The sequence below is a fragment of the Halichoerus grypus genome, chromosome 4, assembly GCF_964656455.1.
Source record: "Halichoerus grypus chromosome 4, mHalGry1.hap1.1, whole genome shotgun sequence".
Lineage (NCBI taxonomy): Eukaryota > Metazoa > Chordata > Mammalia > Carnivora > Phocidae > Halichoerus > Halichoerus grypus.
Genome location: NC_135715.1, coordinates 129564345 through 129580277, shown reverse-complemented (window position 1 = coordinate 129580277; position 15933 = coordinate 129564345). Strand labels below are relative to the sequence as shown.

The window sequence follows — 15933 nt, the reverse complement described above, 5'->3', positions numbered from 1 at the left end:
AAATTCAGACAACTATTCAATACTTGGATGATGGAAAATATATAAGAATGCCTCAGCTTATGCATTATTTTTAACAAAGCAAAACTATTTTTTAGGAATCTTGTTGAAATGGGAAAGAAATCCTAAAATAGCTGTGAGATTAAGGCATCTCAAATAGAAATGGTGCAACGGCCAACTTTATCAATTTATTCTTATTTAGTGTATTCAATTTTATTTTATGTCAATGATATAATTTAATAATATATCACATATAATAATTACATTATTATGTTTTATATTATTTTAAAAGGCTTTCTTAAATTAATTCATGACCTCAATTTCCCAATCTAATTTTTCTCAGAATGATTTATTTTTTTCTATCTTCTACTAATTCTCCTAGATTTTCCAAAATCTACTCTTTGTGGCTAGGGAAAGGACAACTTATAATCAGTTACACTTCTTAGAGATTTGTTTTCCATCTGATGTGGAATCAGAGGGCAACATGCAAATTTTTATAGTGTTAACAAGCGCTCTAACATTTAACCAAGAGTTTGCATCATCAAACTTTTCAGAAAAGATAAATATAGCATCATTAATAGATATCAAAATTACAAATAAGCATTATAAATAGCCAAATCTGACTGCAAAATTAAACCAAAACTCATCGTATCTACTCAAAAGTTCAATTTCTCAACTGTTATCCAAAGCTCAGTAAACTCTTTTTTAACAGCTCAATGTATAAAATATTGCAAACAATAACACTTTTGTTTTCTATATCAGTGATGTACAAAACAATTTTTTGAGGTATAGCTATACATTACATCTCTTATCTTCTCTTAGGCCTTCTCTGTGAGATCTCTAATTTTTGAGACCTTATATTAGTGATTCCATATTGTTTGTTCTTTAATTTACTTTTATATATATGTTACCTAGTTACTGGCTAGAAAAATAAATGGTAAGATAGATGCTTTTGTAACATAATAGATTTAAAGAAAGGCTAACCTAAATAAGAAGAAATGATAGAAGGAATGTAGGTTATTTCTTTTCTTTTCTCTTAACCATTAAATATGATAGGGTCTTTTAAAAGTCATTATAAAATATTTAAGATATTCAAAAACCTTTAAAAATATTATCACAAACATAGTTATTTTCATCACTCAGTCTGTGAAATAAAAGTTTATACATAGAATTGAATTTATTTTAGGTTAAGAAAGAGATAAAGCCATTTCGTAGCAGAAATCATTTTGTGTTGTATTTGAAAATCTGAGCTGGTGAATCTTAATACTTAAGAGTATGTAATATACAGAACTCAGGTATATGGCTTCAATTTGAAATGTTATTTAATATTTTGAGAAAAAGTAAGTAAATATACATGTAAATAAAAAATATACATTACCTATTATATATAATATTCTATATATAATATTTTTAAAATGCAACATGGAGAGTGAAGCTGTACACAATATTCTTGCTGGTAGAGATGCAAATGATGCAGATTTGGAGGAGGAACTGAAATTTTATTTCTCAAAAATTGAACCAATTATCTAGAGGAATTGTTCTCAAAGTTGGTTCTCATTGAACCAACAGCATTGGTGGGAACTTGTTAGTAATCCAGTTCTCAGGACCTACCCAAGATCTACTCAATCAGAATCTCAGGTATTGGGACCCAGAACACTATTGTTATAAGCCTTCCAGATAATTCTGGTGCATACTGAGGTTTCAGAACCACTGATCTGATTCGATATTCACAGGATGGATTTTTGGATTTCCACAGGGTTCTTTAATTGAAATTTATTTGCCTGAGCATTAGTCATCAGTATTGGCATATATTGTATATATACATATGTATGCATAGATAAATAGATGTGTGTATATCTTCTCAGTTACAGAGTAATCTCTAGTTTTCTCAATAATATGTATCTATTATATTCAATATCATGACACCTAACAGTGGTTTGGAAATTAGGTCTGCCATTTCTGTAGGGGCTATTCCCATTATAATAGACATTTAAAAACTTTTTTTTTTCCTGATTAAAAGGAATACTTGCTATTCTAATTAAAGAGCATATTTTCTTAAGTGTACTTAATTTAAGAAAATAATGGACCTGAATGACTTGGGTGAATTTCAGAATGATATGAGGGAGGATTAGTTCTGCTGGATATGTAGCATAAAGACTTAAAAAGAAACAATGTTACATTAAGATATTTGGAAGCAACTGCATGAGAAAGAACACACACTTCAACACATCTTGATTCATAAATCAGTTTACTTGTCTCTGATAGCAGGAGCAGTGAGCTTGTGAGCAATGAATTTTTCTACTCTGTCAATAGTTAAATATAAGGAGGTTGACTCTCAGGTTTTCCTAGTCTTCCCTGGAAAATTTTAATCTTTTAGTCAGTAGTTAATTCATAATGAAGAGCTGCATTCCGGACATTGTTCTTAGACATTGCTTCCTGCTACTCACAGTGTGAAAACAAATGAATATTTTAAGTGGAACTTACTCAGAGACTGAATGCATTTGCAGATCCAGATGTAAGGTCATTGAGGAGCTCATTACTCTGATTACCAAAATGTGTATTGATTTTATTTCTGTCCATGTTCTTTCTTCTAAGATAGTTTATGATAAGAACACAAATTTCTGTTGGACACTGGTTATGGTCATTGTGGCAGGTCTAACATGATAAAGTTCCGTATGTCTGTGTTGATTGTAAAGCCAGTGAGATCACATACTCCTGTGCTCTCTTCCATACAATTGAGATTTTCTCCCACTATTCCTAGGTAAATCTTTGGTACCAGTACTGAGAAATTGCAAGGCAGAACAATTTGTGGGGAATTAGCTCCATCTCAAAATCATGAGTCTTCAAAATGCTTTTGAATAAGGTCTATACTAGACTTAGATTTGGTTGAGTCAATGCCACACTCTCATGACTTAGCTTCAGAATCACACACTTTGTTATGACCTAGGTTTTATTATAATTGAAATTTTGATAGTTGCTCTAATTAAATGTATAGCATAAGTGTATAACATGTTCATAAGCATTAAATGTATAGCCTATCTAATTAAATATATCAAGCATAAGTTCAGAATTAATAAGCAAGTACATAATCATTGATGACAAAAAGTGTGAAAAGCTTTATTCAGATATAAGAAATAACCTACTTTCCTTCTACTATTTCTTTTTATTTTCATTAGCCTTCCTTTATAGCTATTTCCTTATAAAAGCATTCATTCATCTTATCTATTTTTAGGCAGTGATGAGACAACTTGATATATAAAATATTATTCTTGTTGATCTGCTCTTAGTGATCTTTGAAATTGACTTTTCCTCTTTGTGCTTTATTATTTTATTGAAATGATTAATGAAAATTTTATTTTTTGTAGGTTTCTTTGGTTACTTTAGTTGCAAACACTCTTGGCTACTCAGACCTTGGCCCCATTAAATCCCTTCGGACACTTAGAGCTTTAAGGCCTCTAAGAGCTTTATCTAGATTTGAAGGAATGAGGGTAAGAAAATGCTAAACTTTCTAATATCCTTATTTTCTAAATGGAGTATAAAATATAAAAAAAATAAGTATGTAGAAATTATGGGCTGTTTATATTAATATGTACACATATCTACATATATACATATAGATGGACTGTTTGTGTGTGTGTGCATATGCATATACATAGTATTCAGTGCATATTGTTTAACAAAGAGTAAATCAAATACAGTAATGCCTCCTTCACATAATTTTGTTAGGCAGTAATCCAAATAAGTGACTTCTTTTTTAAATGAAAATCTCTATCCTAGGAAACACTATTCATTCTGATAACATCTCCCATATACAAGTTATCAAGGACTTGCCTGTATCCAATGCTCAGATTTTATAGGGCGCCTGGGTGGCTCAGTCAGTTGAGTGTCTGCCTTCAGTTCGGGTCATGGTCCCAGGGTCCTGGGATCGAGCCCTGCATCAGGCTCCCTGCTCAGTGGGGAGCCTGCTTCTCCCTTTGCCTGCTGCTCCCCCTGCTTGTGCGCTCTCTCTGTCAAATAAATAAATAAATAAATAAATAAATAAATAAATAAATAAAATCTTTAAAAAAAATTTTTTTTAAGAGCTAACCTGGGTAGGAATCATAAGAAAAAAACGGAATTGAAGCGGCATCAGCCACACTTAATTTCATCCTTAAAATAAATGTTTCAATGAAAGTAGAATTATCTCCAAATTACATTTGACAAAACTAAAGCTCTGAGAATTTACGTAATTTGTACTAGGCTGCATGGTGCCTGAAAAGAGATCATTTTGTAGAGACAAACAAGGTGAGATAAATAATGACTAGTAGCAACTTAGCTTTAAGAGCTGTATTAAACCAGCAATTTCATAAAATACATGGAGGACAATGACCTTACTCTCTCCAATTAGTCCATATCCTCATTTATTGCTGCTTTCCTCAAATTTCCTTTTCATCAGCTTTATACTTGCTTTCTCATGCTTCTGTTGTTCTCTTGGCTGGGAATGCTTCTCCCTACCCTGTCCCAACCCTGACTCATCAATATAGCAGACAGATACCTACCCAGCCAGTAAGGCTCAATTTAAATTTGCTTTGTCTCTTCACCATGGGGCATAGGTGGGCATCCTCCCTCTATGTTCAGACATACAAAATCCTTATTATACTGTTTTTTACTTATTTATATGACTGCCTCTCTACCTGTAGTCCCTGAATAACTCAACATGTAGATTAGTCTATCTCACTGCTTCTCTAAGTGCGATCCACAGACCAGCCATCAGCGTCATCTGAGAACTTATTAGAAATGCAAATGCCCAGGTCCCGCTCTAGACATACTGGATTATAAACTCTGGGATGGGCCTTGGAAATCTGATACCTCAGGTGAATATCCGAGATCTTTTAGTCTAGCAGATCTTCAGTGTTATCTCTACTAAACTATGACTGTTTAATGCATCCAGTGTACCCATGTATATGAGAGATCATAATTACACAAAAAAATCATAAGTATAAGTCAACCCTTTCTATCATATAAGAATTGAAAAATTTAAATTTACGTTATTATACAGAAAGGTGGGATTGGAATCCATTGGCATTAACTTCATTTTTTGAGCACTGGTAGAATGTTACAATCTATCTAGAACTTATGACTGATTTCTGGACTCAGTATCAGTATACTGCATTTTGATGAATGAAGAATATGCTTTCCCTTACAAAACTACTTCCCTCAGCAATTAAGCCAGCACATTATTTTATCCTCTTTTCTCTTTGTTCTTTATCTATAATAGAGCTGATGCAGGAGAATGGTTTAATATATTTGGAGGACCAGATATGTCTCTTTAGCATTTATTAACCACGCAAAAAGGGTATGTTCCTTCACACTGCAGGATGATTCTGAAGAACAAATGAAACAATGATTTGAGGCATTTTTGTAGTTAGCTTCCTTTGAGTCTTGAGGCTCTTAAGCTTATTGACTTTCCCACATGGCTTCTTATCAGACCGATATGTACCTATCTCCCTCAGAGATGCACCGTTGCTCACATTCTTCCAGCAAACATTTTAAACACCAACTATGTGTCAGTTATTATGCTATAAAAAGAGTACAATGGTGAAGAGACCCAGTCCCCCAACATTGAATAGGGACAAAAATCATGGAGAGACAGACAGGGGAACAGTAGTTATTCTAGGACATCAGCTATAAAGTAGTAAGCATGCAGCACTGCAGAAACATGGGGGAGGTTGGAGTGGCTGCCAGGGAAAGTCTAGGAAGGCCTCACAAGGAGTTGACATTGGAGCCATGACTGAGAGAGTGGGTCCAAATCCCAGGCATGTAGGCATTCCAGGCAGAGACGCTACCTGGGGGAGAAGCACAGGATTGAGTGTGCAAGGCATGTTTGAGCAATGACTAGAAGATCAATGTGCCTAACTGACAAGCACAACGGGGAGGCCAGTAGGAAGTGAGGATGAAAGCATAGACTGGAACAGGAGTTGGCCACTTTGAACTTTCTTCTCTACTCCTGTTCTTCCTAATCCTTTCAGTGTCATGTACACTATCGGAATCTCATAAAAATGCGAATCATCTCTTCATTAAAAAAGCACACCTGTGATGTTTTTCATACAATTTCATGCTCGCATAGAACCTCGACAGGCCCATAGACCCTAGGGTAATGACTACTGTTCTAGACCAGAGCTCAACAAACTAAAGCCCACAGGCTGCTTGCCTGTTTTGTAAAGGAAATTTTCCTGCTTCTCAGCCATATCCATTTATTTATGATTTATTGCCACAGTGGCAGAATTGAATAGTTGCAACAGAGACCATCTAAACCTCAAAGGCTACAAATATTTAAGAAAGTATTTTCCACCTCCTGCTGTAGACAATCTGAAAAGTAGTCAGAGATGCTTAATGTTTCACCATCTGGAAAAAAGAGGGAACACAGTGCTCTTACTCAACAAATTAGTCTTTAACACATTTGGACTCAAATTCAGACTAGAGCTGAAGTATAAAAAGACAGGTAGGTTTTGAAAGGTGGGGTAATTAGGAAAATCTGGAGAGTGATAAATGCTATGCTAGTCTGCATGCAGGAAAATTGGAGTGGCAAGAGGCACTGGTCATTAATAGCAGTGGAAATGCCAAAAAGCAGAAATAAAGGAAGTATTAAAGATAACTACCTCATTTTTATTGTAACCAAGGCAAGCATTGTCTATATTTAGCCAAGGACTTAAATATAAAGTATATTTAGACTTAGAATAATAAATTTGAAAAGGTGTCTCTCATTTAGCAGAGGTCCCAAGGTCTTAACTGAATCCACGTATCACATTATTAGCAGAACCAACTAAATAGAAAAGGTTCATACAATAAAAGACTCCTAACCTCAACTCCAGCTTATATACATCAATAGTTTCCGTATATGGGAGAATTTTAGCACTGGTCATTCTAGGATTATGAACCTTTAAATGTACATTTTATTTGTTATCATTCGTACTTAGAAATTTCTTTTTTTTTTTCCCTAGAGTATGCAGATTTAGGACTTCACCTTACATATATCAGGTTTTTGGTTTATTATTTTTATTTTTTCATTTATTTAAGCTGTGGTATCATTTTAGTTACTTTGTTTTGCACTGTGGCTAATAGTTTCAATGTGTGTTCATCATGTATTTTAGTAAACTTGTTGTTCACAGGGCTCCTGTCTCATTCTGTCTTGCTTGGCATACTACTGAGCATAGACATTCAGTTAATACATGTTGGTTGATGATTTAATGTCTTAAACATGTAACGGTGGCTTTTCTAATTTCTTTAATTCTGTATTGTGTTTTGTTAATGTCGACCGTTTAACATTTTTACTACTCCTAATCATCCTTTTCTTTCTTTTGAATACTAGGTGGTCGTGAATGCACTCATAGGTGCAATTCCTTCCATCATGAATGTGCTACTGGTGTGTCTTATATTCTGGCTAATATTTAGCATCATGGGAGTAAATTTGTTTGCTGGGAAGTTCTATGAGTGTGTTAACACCACAGACGGGTCACGCTTTCCAACAAATCTAGTTCAAAATCGTTCTGATTGTTCCGCACTGATGAACGTTAGTCAAAATGTACGATGGAAGAACCTGAAGGTGAACTTTGATAATGTTGGACTTGGTTACCTGTCTCTGCTTCAAGTTGTAAGTGAGCCCTGTCATGAATGCTTGATGTTTTGGTAGACACTAGATGAGGGATAGAAGTCATTCTTTAAATAATCTATTACCTAGAAATTAAAGATAAGGTACTTTGTGACTTTAAAAAGGAGACTTGGTCTTTCTTAGAACATGTGCCTATAAAACATGAGTTAAGAAGCAAAGGTTCTGTTGCATTTGAGAATCATTAATTCATAATAGACTTTCGGTGTCATGTGGCTCCTCACCATTTACACCATCTGAATGTTGCTCCAAAAATAAATAGTTTTTGGACTGCCAGTTTTACACTACATGGGAATGAGAAGAACTTCCCACTATCATAGAGGGTCCTTAAAAAAATGGAGAAAAAAAATGTTTCCTGCCTTGTTCATAAAATTCTCCTCTACCTCTGGAAAAATAAAAGTTCATGTGCAAACTTTGCTGGAATTGTAACAACCTGTAAATAATTAACTAGGACTAATATTTAGATGTGACTTGGGACCATGTCCTTTTTGTTCTTGACATAGCATCTTTATATTAAATTGATATTTCAAAATACAGTAAAACACAGTGATTTGATGTCACTAAATGTAACAATAAATGGACTAAACTCATGTATGGCTATTTTAGAGTATGAGCCTCACATTCAGATTTTATTGTTATAGGCAACATTTAAGGGATGGATGGATATTATGTATGCAGCTGTTGATTCTGTTAATGTAAGTATTGGTCATTATTACACTAAACTTACAATTTTTAAAGCTCCTTAGTTTAGTTTGGCCATTTTCAAATAGTAGCTCCAAGGAGCCCTTGGTATGTACACACAAAATGAAGCACTTCCACCTAATAATAGACTAGCAATTATGTGTGCAGCATTTGGTGACTGAGCTTGCTCAAATTCTGGCTCTCTCATATGAGCTCTGCAACTGACTTTGAACAAATTACTTTGCCTCTCTCAGCCTGTTTATTGACTGAAAAAAACAAAAAAATTCAATGTCCACTTCATGGCATTGTTCTGAGGATCCAAAGAGAAAATGTAAGTAGAGCACTTTGTACAGCCTAGCAATAACAAGTGCTCAATGAATATGTTTATCGAAATAAAAATTCAATAACAAATGCTATTCATGGGTTTAAAAAATTTTATTCAAGTTTTTATTGTTTTTATACTTAAAATGCTGTGGAAGAGTTTATGTGAAATGAGTTCCATGCTAAGAAAGTTAAATCCAGTCAAGACATTTCTGTCATCAAATGAAGAAAAAAAAATCAGCAAAATTTCTATAAATATGGTTATCTCCTCTTTTACAGTTTTTTTCTGGAAATAGAAAACATACATTAGGTCACTTAGTTACTAAATTGTCCTACCAATCTGAGAACAAGTACTATGTATGGTTAAGTCCTTTGTAGTCATCTGAAGATTATATTCATATACATAGTAAGCATGTAATAAATATTTACTTAATGTTGAATAAATTTTTAAGAATGTTTATGCCGATCCTTAAAATGTTATGGCTTCTGAAAAGCCAAGTTCACCTAGGATAGAACTATCTGGATTAACTTGTGAAACCATGTGAAAAAGAAAATGATTAATGTTATTGTCAACATACTGCTAACTTTTGTTAATTTTATAGGTAGACAAGCAGCCCATATATGAATACAACCTCTACATGTATATTTATTTTGTCATCTTTATCATCTTTGGGTCATTCTTCACTTTGAACTTATTCATTGGTGTCATCATAGATAATTTCAACCAACAGAAAAAGAAGATAAGTATTTTAAGGTTTTTATACTGCACTGAAAAATATGAACAATTATTTTTCTAAAAACATAATGTGGAAATTTAATTTGATATCAGTTAGTAATTAGCTTCATTAGAACTTCATTTATTTTTCAAATAATTGACCAGGATACAGTACAGATATGCTTAATATCACTCATCTCTGCATAGAAAATAATAATCCCCTAAGTCCTGACTATTTTTAAGCAATATGACAAGTATTCAGTTTTTTTCAATGTTCCCTATAAAAGACTAGTAATTTATAATTAAAATTAGTGCACTAATTATTTACTTATTCAAGACACATTTCATTCATTCTCTGAGCCACTGTTCTGTGGGATATGTATTGGGCTGGCCCTTGATGGACAACAACACCGGACATGGTTCCTGAGCTCAGGGAGTTTATATTACAGCAGAAGAAATGATACCTGTAATGGAAATTAAGATTTGTTAAATGTTGCAAATGAGATACTCTCCTGAGATTACTGTTTCATTACCCTTCACGTCAACTGTATTAATTTCTTAGGGCTCCTGGAACCAACTACCACAAACTGGTGGCTTCCAACAACAGAAATTTATTCTTTCTCGGTTATGGAGGCTACAAGTCCAAAATCAAAGTGTTGGCAGGGGAGGATCCTTCCTTGCATCTTGCAGCGTTTTGTAGCTCACGGAGCTTGTGGCTTACGGAGCATATCTTTAGTCTCTGCCTCCGTGGTCACATGGCATGCTCCCTCTCTGTGTCTCTTTCCTTTTCTTATAAGGGCACTGGTCATATTGGATTAAGGGCCCATCCTACTCTGGTATGACCTCACCTTACTTTAATTACATCTACAATGACAATATTTCCAAATAAGGTAACTCTGAGGTACCAGAAGTTAGGACTTTAAAATATATTTTGGGGGGGGGACACAATTCAACCTAAAACATCCACCATAAAATATAATATTATTATAGACTTTGTCTTAAAAGTGTGGGCAGCCACAGAGAGGTTAAGTGACTTACCCAAGATCATGCATCTAGTAAGTAAGTGATAGTTTTGATAGAGTCAGCAGTTAATCCCATATACCTCATATATTTTTTAGGTCCTCTACTATTCTATATCCCCCAATACTACAATATGAAATAGTGATAAGTTTAATAAGGAAAGTTAACAAAGCAATGACAACAAAAAAATAAGTGGGCAGTCAGAGGAAAAAATAGATACAAATAGAAAAAACAGCTATAGAAAGTTGTATGATTTATGTGACAATTGGTAGGCCTTGGAAGACGAATAAGACCTGTAGCAACTGAGAGGCAAAAAGATGAATAATCCACAGGGAAGGGTAGAGAAATGTGTGAGCACATGCATAGTGCTGACAAACGAGACAATAATCCAGGAGGAATAGCCTTCATCCAGTTTGAGTGGAGTTTTGAGATGGAGTTCTTCTTTTTAAGTTTTTATTTAAATTCCAATTCGTTTATAGTGTAATATCAGTATGACAGGTACAATATAGTGATTCAACACTTCCATCCAATACCCACTGCTCATCACAGGTACCCTCCTTAATCCCCATGCCCTATTTAACCAGTCTCCCCACCTACCTCCCCTCTGGTAACAATGGAGTTTTAAGAAGAGAAATAGTAAAAGATGAATGAGGCCTTGCTTGAGAGCAGATCTTTCTTTTTCAGTAGGAGCTGATGTGTCACTGAAGTATTTTGAGCAAGGGAGTACATATAATCAAGACATTGGCACTTATTCAGATTTGATGATGTGTCTAATTCTGTACTCCACATGTGTAATCTTAGGTTTTACAACAAATCTAAAAGACGTTGTATCCTCACTTCCCCTCAGAGAGGTTGTGTTACTTGCATGTCATCTGACAGCTAGAAAGTAGCTTCATCACAGATCCAACTGGAGTCTTGTCTTCCAGAGACCATGAAAACTCAGTTCTGATTTAAAAAATGGTGTTATACGCTACTAATGAATTGTTGAACATTACATCAAAAACTAATGATGTTCTATATGCTGGCTAACTGAACATAATAATAAAAAATTATTAAAATTATTAAAAAATTATTAAAATTATTAAAAAATAAAAATAAAAAATGAATCCAGTCATGATGTATAGAATGATTGGAGAGAGACCAAAGACTAGGTCAGACTCTGCATTACCTGCCACCTCGACCACACTTAAGTCTTCAAATTAGTCATCTGCAGCAATGGAGAATATGCGATATGTTCAAAGAAGAGATTGTAGGAGGTAGAGTCTACAGTATCGTCTGTGATTTGTAAGAGATAAAGCATCTAAGAAGTCTCATTTTCCTGTCAAAGTTGACTGATGTACTGTGGCTGCAGCATCATCCACGGGAAAAGATATTTTTCAAAGATAAGGGTTAGACTTCAAAGAGTGATTTTAGATATTGACTTAGCATCTCAGAAAAGACAGATGTACGTGCAATGAAATATCATTATTGTACATGATTGATATTCACAATTGGAAAAAAATTTAGTAAATGTTGAATGTTATTTATGCTTACATTTTCCAATACAGGGTTTTTTCTTTCAAAGATCTTTTAAAATTCCATCTTCTATTCTTACATTTAATATCTGAGAGTTACACTTAGCTAACATTATCATACATTCATGCCTTTAGACAGAGAATCCTTAAAAATTGAGAATCTTGAAAATAATTTTACAAAGTATACTCTAATTTTCAATTTAATTATTTTTTTCAATTTTAGTCATTATAGATGTGTATATATGATATGTAAGCACATACATATGATTCCCCAGTATTCCCTGAATAGGATAAATTAGACATGTATCTAGATAAAGCCATGTGACCATGAACAGGACAGCCACAGCCCTCATTGCTTTAACCCCCTTGCTTTTAAGTGTTATCCTTGCAAGAATTGCCACTGGAGGCTGGGCTGACACCATTACCATTACTCTCAGGCAAAAGTTACTAATTTAGAAGCACTGACAACTACCACTATGCCCTACCTTCCTTCCAGTATTTCATTTGCAATTTAAGTGTACCTTTTATTTTCTAACCTTTTCTGAATGGCTTCAGGTTTCTTTTCACCCTACTAAGAGACAGGACTAACACTTCAATTAACCTACTGCATTGGAGCCTTTCAGCTAGATACTCTGTGTCTATGAATTCATCTAATCCATAGCCCAGACTAATGAAAGTGGCATCTTTACACAAAAGTGTATACACTGGCCTAGTCAGGATAAGTAGCTTGTTTCAAATCAAGCAACAGGTCCATTGGCAGTCAGGACCCAAAGGTCTGTTTGACTTCAAAGCCCATATTCTTTTCATAGTGTATTCTTGCCTCTTAAGGCTTTTTAACTTCGGCACTTTGGTCTCAGCTCATGGCTCTACCAACTACCCATACCTCTTCTAATAACCAACCCCACTTTACTAGTTTTTCCAAATACCCATCACTTTTACAAGTAATGTTTTCGTTTAATAATTTCATGAGATTTAGGGTTTGATTCATCAGAAAACATACTTTGGAAAATTAGAACACAAATTATTAATAGGCTCAAGTTATAAAAGGAAAAGGTATGTAGTCTGTTTACAGAAAGACCTAGTATAGACCTGGGTACATATGGGTAAATTCTAAGTAAAGCAACCCCTTTCAGTAACTATAACCTTATTAGGAAGGCTAATAACAACGACAGTAACAGCAACTAACAATTATTGAGGGCTTGTGTATCTGGCATTCTGTTGAGTGTTTTGAATGCATTATCTCAATTGATCCTCCCAACAAACCATCGAGGTGTAGCTACTCTTGTAACGATAACATGACTTAAACTGTCTTCTTAAAGACATTAAGAAACTTGCCCAAGGACAACAGAGGATTTGAACAAAGATGATCTGACACTAGAACTAAATTCTTAAGTACTATGTAACACAGCTTTGACATAGTGTGTAATATTGAAAAAGACCAGCCTGATCTATACAGTATCTTCCATCTAGCTTTTAAAGGGATGCATTTTGTATAAGGTCTCTAAAGCTACAGTAAAACCAAATTAAACACAAGCTCCCCTATTGGAGCATCTTGTAATCTCCTCCTAGTTTCATCCCACCTTTTATTATTTTGGCAACCAGGGTGTCATTAAGAGAAGTTAAAATTTGCTGCTTTGATTTTTACCTCAAATTCATCGTTCTCTTCCCAGTGTTTTCCTAGCTTCTTCTGGTAAGTTCCTGACGTGTTATGGTACTCAGCCCTTGCCAATGAGTAGTTCTCTTAACATTGGCCTGAAGGCTCTCCCTGATGCCTAACATCAGTATGTAAGATAAACACCAAAGACTGTGTATCAACCAGAATAAAGGTAAATTAAAACATATTAAGAAAGAAAGGGGAATCTGGTTACCATTAGGTATTTGATAAATTTTTTAAAAATGCAATATAATAGGAAACTGAATATTACCTAATCCAAGAAAACTAAAGGGAAACCATAACCAGATCATCTTTAACTCCAGGACCCTACAAGTTAAGTAAGGATTTGAGAACTGTAAATTCCCCAAAATAAATTCCTAATTACGTGGATCATACTAATTTATCCCATAACTAAAAAGTTGATATTATAGATCAATGTAGAAAATACATGAATATGTAAAAATTAGAGATAATTTTAAGAAAATTAGCATATCCTAAAAGAACACATAGGCATTCTTTGTGAGATTTGGACACTTACAGTGTTGAAAAGACCAAAAAACTTCATTTAGATGTTAGTTATTTTTACTGTTGAAACTTAGGGTTTCAACAATTAAGAAGTCCTTCAGGTCAAGGATCCTGGATCCTTGGTAATTTCCTCAATACTTAGGATGCTATTATGTACAATATTGACACTTATAATGTTTATTGAAATTCCTTTATTGGAATGAAAAAAGTAGCTCACCAGTTTCTTGAAACACACGCACAGATATATATGTTACATGTTCATTGTACAATAGTCTCCCCAACCCCTTATCTGCAGGGGATGTTCCAACACCCCCAATGGATGCCTTAAACCACAGATATACCAAACCTTAAAAAACAAACATAATAAAATAAAATTAAAAAACAAACAAAAAACATGTTTTGGCTTCTACATACATACCTATGGTAAAGTTTAATTTATAAATTAGGCACAGTAAGAGATTAACAACAATAACTAATAATAAAATAGAAAATATACTGTAATACAAGTTATGTGAATATGGCCTCCCTCAAAATATCTTATTGTGCGGTACTCATCCTTCTTATAATGATGTGAGATAAAAGGCCTACATAATGAGATGAAGTGAGGTGAATAACCTAGACATTGTGATGTAGCTTGGGCTACTATTGACCTTCTGACAGTATGCCAGAAGGAGGATCACCTGCTTCCAGACCACAGTTGACCATGGGTAACAGAAACCACGGAAAGGGATACCATGGATAAGAGGGCACTACTGTTTATTCCTTTTCTGTGCTAAAGGAATATGGCATTTGTAAATGAATACAAACAAATATAAAACTATTTTTGTTATTGTTTTGGCCCCTACTTTTCATTAGAGTCCCAAATATTAGACAAACCATCAAAAAAGATATTCAGTATTCTTATTTCTTATAACCCTTCCTAATATATCAGTTATCTAGCAATAAAATGCCAGATGAGACAAGTAGCAGATAAAATGAAATATCAGCACATAGTTTTTTTTTTTTTTTTTTTTTTTAAAGATTTTATTTATTTATTTGAGAGAGAAAGCACAAGAGGGGGAGAGCGGGAGAGGGAGAAGCAGACTCCCCACTGAGCAGGGAGCCCGACGCGGGACTCGATCTTGGGACTCCAGGATCATGACCTGAGCCGAAGGCAGTCGTTTAACCAACTGAGCCACCCAGGCGCCCCAATATCAGCACATAGTTTAAAATAACACAGGTTACCTCACCAAAAGAAAATTGAGCCAATAATTATGATATGCAATATATATATTTTATATATGCACATTACATTATTTATGGAGAGTCATGGGCCTATATCTAAGTAATTATTTAAGACATATTTTATTTATAGCTATGTGGCACATAATAAAATGCATTTTATTTCTATATAAAACATTTTTAACCTGTCTTAATGATCTGAGAAAAGATCTAGATAATGATTTCGGTTTTAACTAGGTTTATTTTTTGTTTCTTTACCTTGGAGGTCAAGACATCTTTATGACAGAAGAACAGAAGAAATACTATAATGCAATGAAAAAGCTGGGATCTAAGAAACCACAAAAGCCAATACCTCGGCCAGGGGTAAAAAAAAAAACAATTCATCCTTAAACAACACAGGGGTTAGGGGCACCAACCCTCCACACAGTTGAAGATATGTGTATCAACTTTTGATTTCCCCAATTCTTAACTACTAAGAGCCTACTGTTGACCAGAAATCTTACTGGTAAACTGAACAGTTGATGAACACATAGTTTATATATACGTATTATATACATATGTATGTACATACATACATTCTTACATAAGGTAAGCTAGAGAAAAGAAATGTTATTAAGAGAATCATAAAGAAGACTAAATA

At 34.2% G+C, this 15933-nt stretch overlaps 1 protein-coding gene and 1 long non-coding RNA gene across 6 annotated transcripts in view; one reads left to right on the top strand and one right to left on the bottom strand.

Annotated features, from left to right (window-relative positions):
• Positions 1–15933, bottom strand: part of LOC118534498 (uncharacterized) — a 265028-nt gene that overhangs the window by 194683 nt on the left and 54412 nt on the right. For all 5 annotated transcript variants that reach the window (XR_013447198.1, XR_013447201.1, XR_013447200.1 and 2 more), the window contains exon 3: positions 3829–4004. This is a non-coding gene — a long non-coding RNA (uncharacterized LOC118534498). The remainder of the gene's footprint in view (positions 1–3828; positions 4005–15933) is intronic.
• SCN9A (sodium voltage-gated channel alpha subunit 9) overlaps positions 1–15933 on the top strand; it is a 173892-nt gene that overhangs the window by 148892 nt on the left and 9067 nt on the right. Inside the window, exons 21-25 of the mRNA XM_036090406.2 lie at positions 3363–3485; positions 7346–7627; positions 8284–8337; positions 9247–9384; positions 15552–15656. Coding sequence (XP_035946299.1) covers positions 3363–3485; positions 7346–7627; positions 8284–8337; positions 9247–9384; positions 15552–15656 — 702 coding nt within the window. The remainder of the gene's footprint in view (positions 1–3362; positions 3486–7345; positions 7628–8283; positions 8338–9246; positions 9385–15551; positions 15657–15933) is intronic.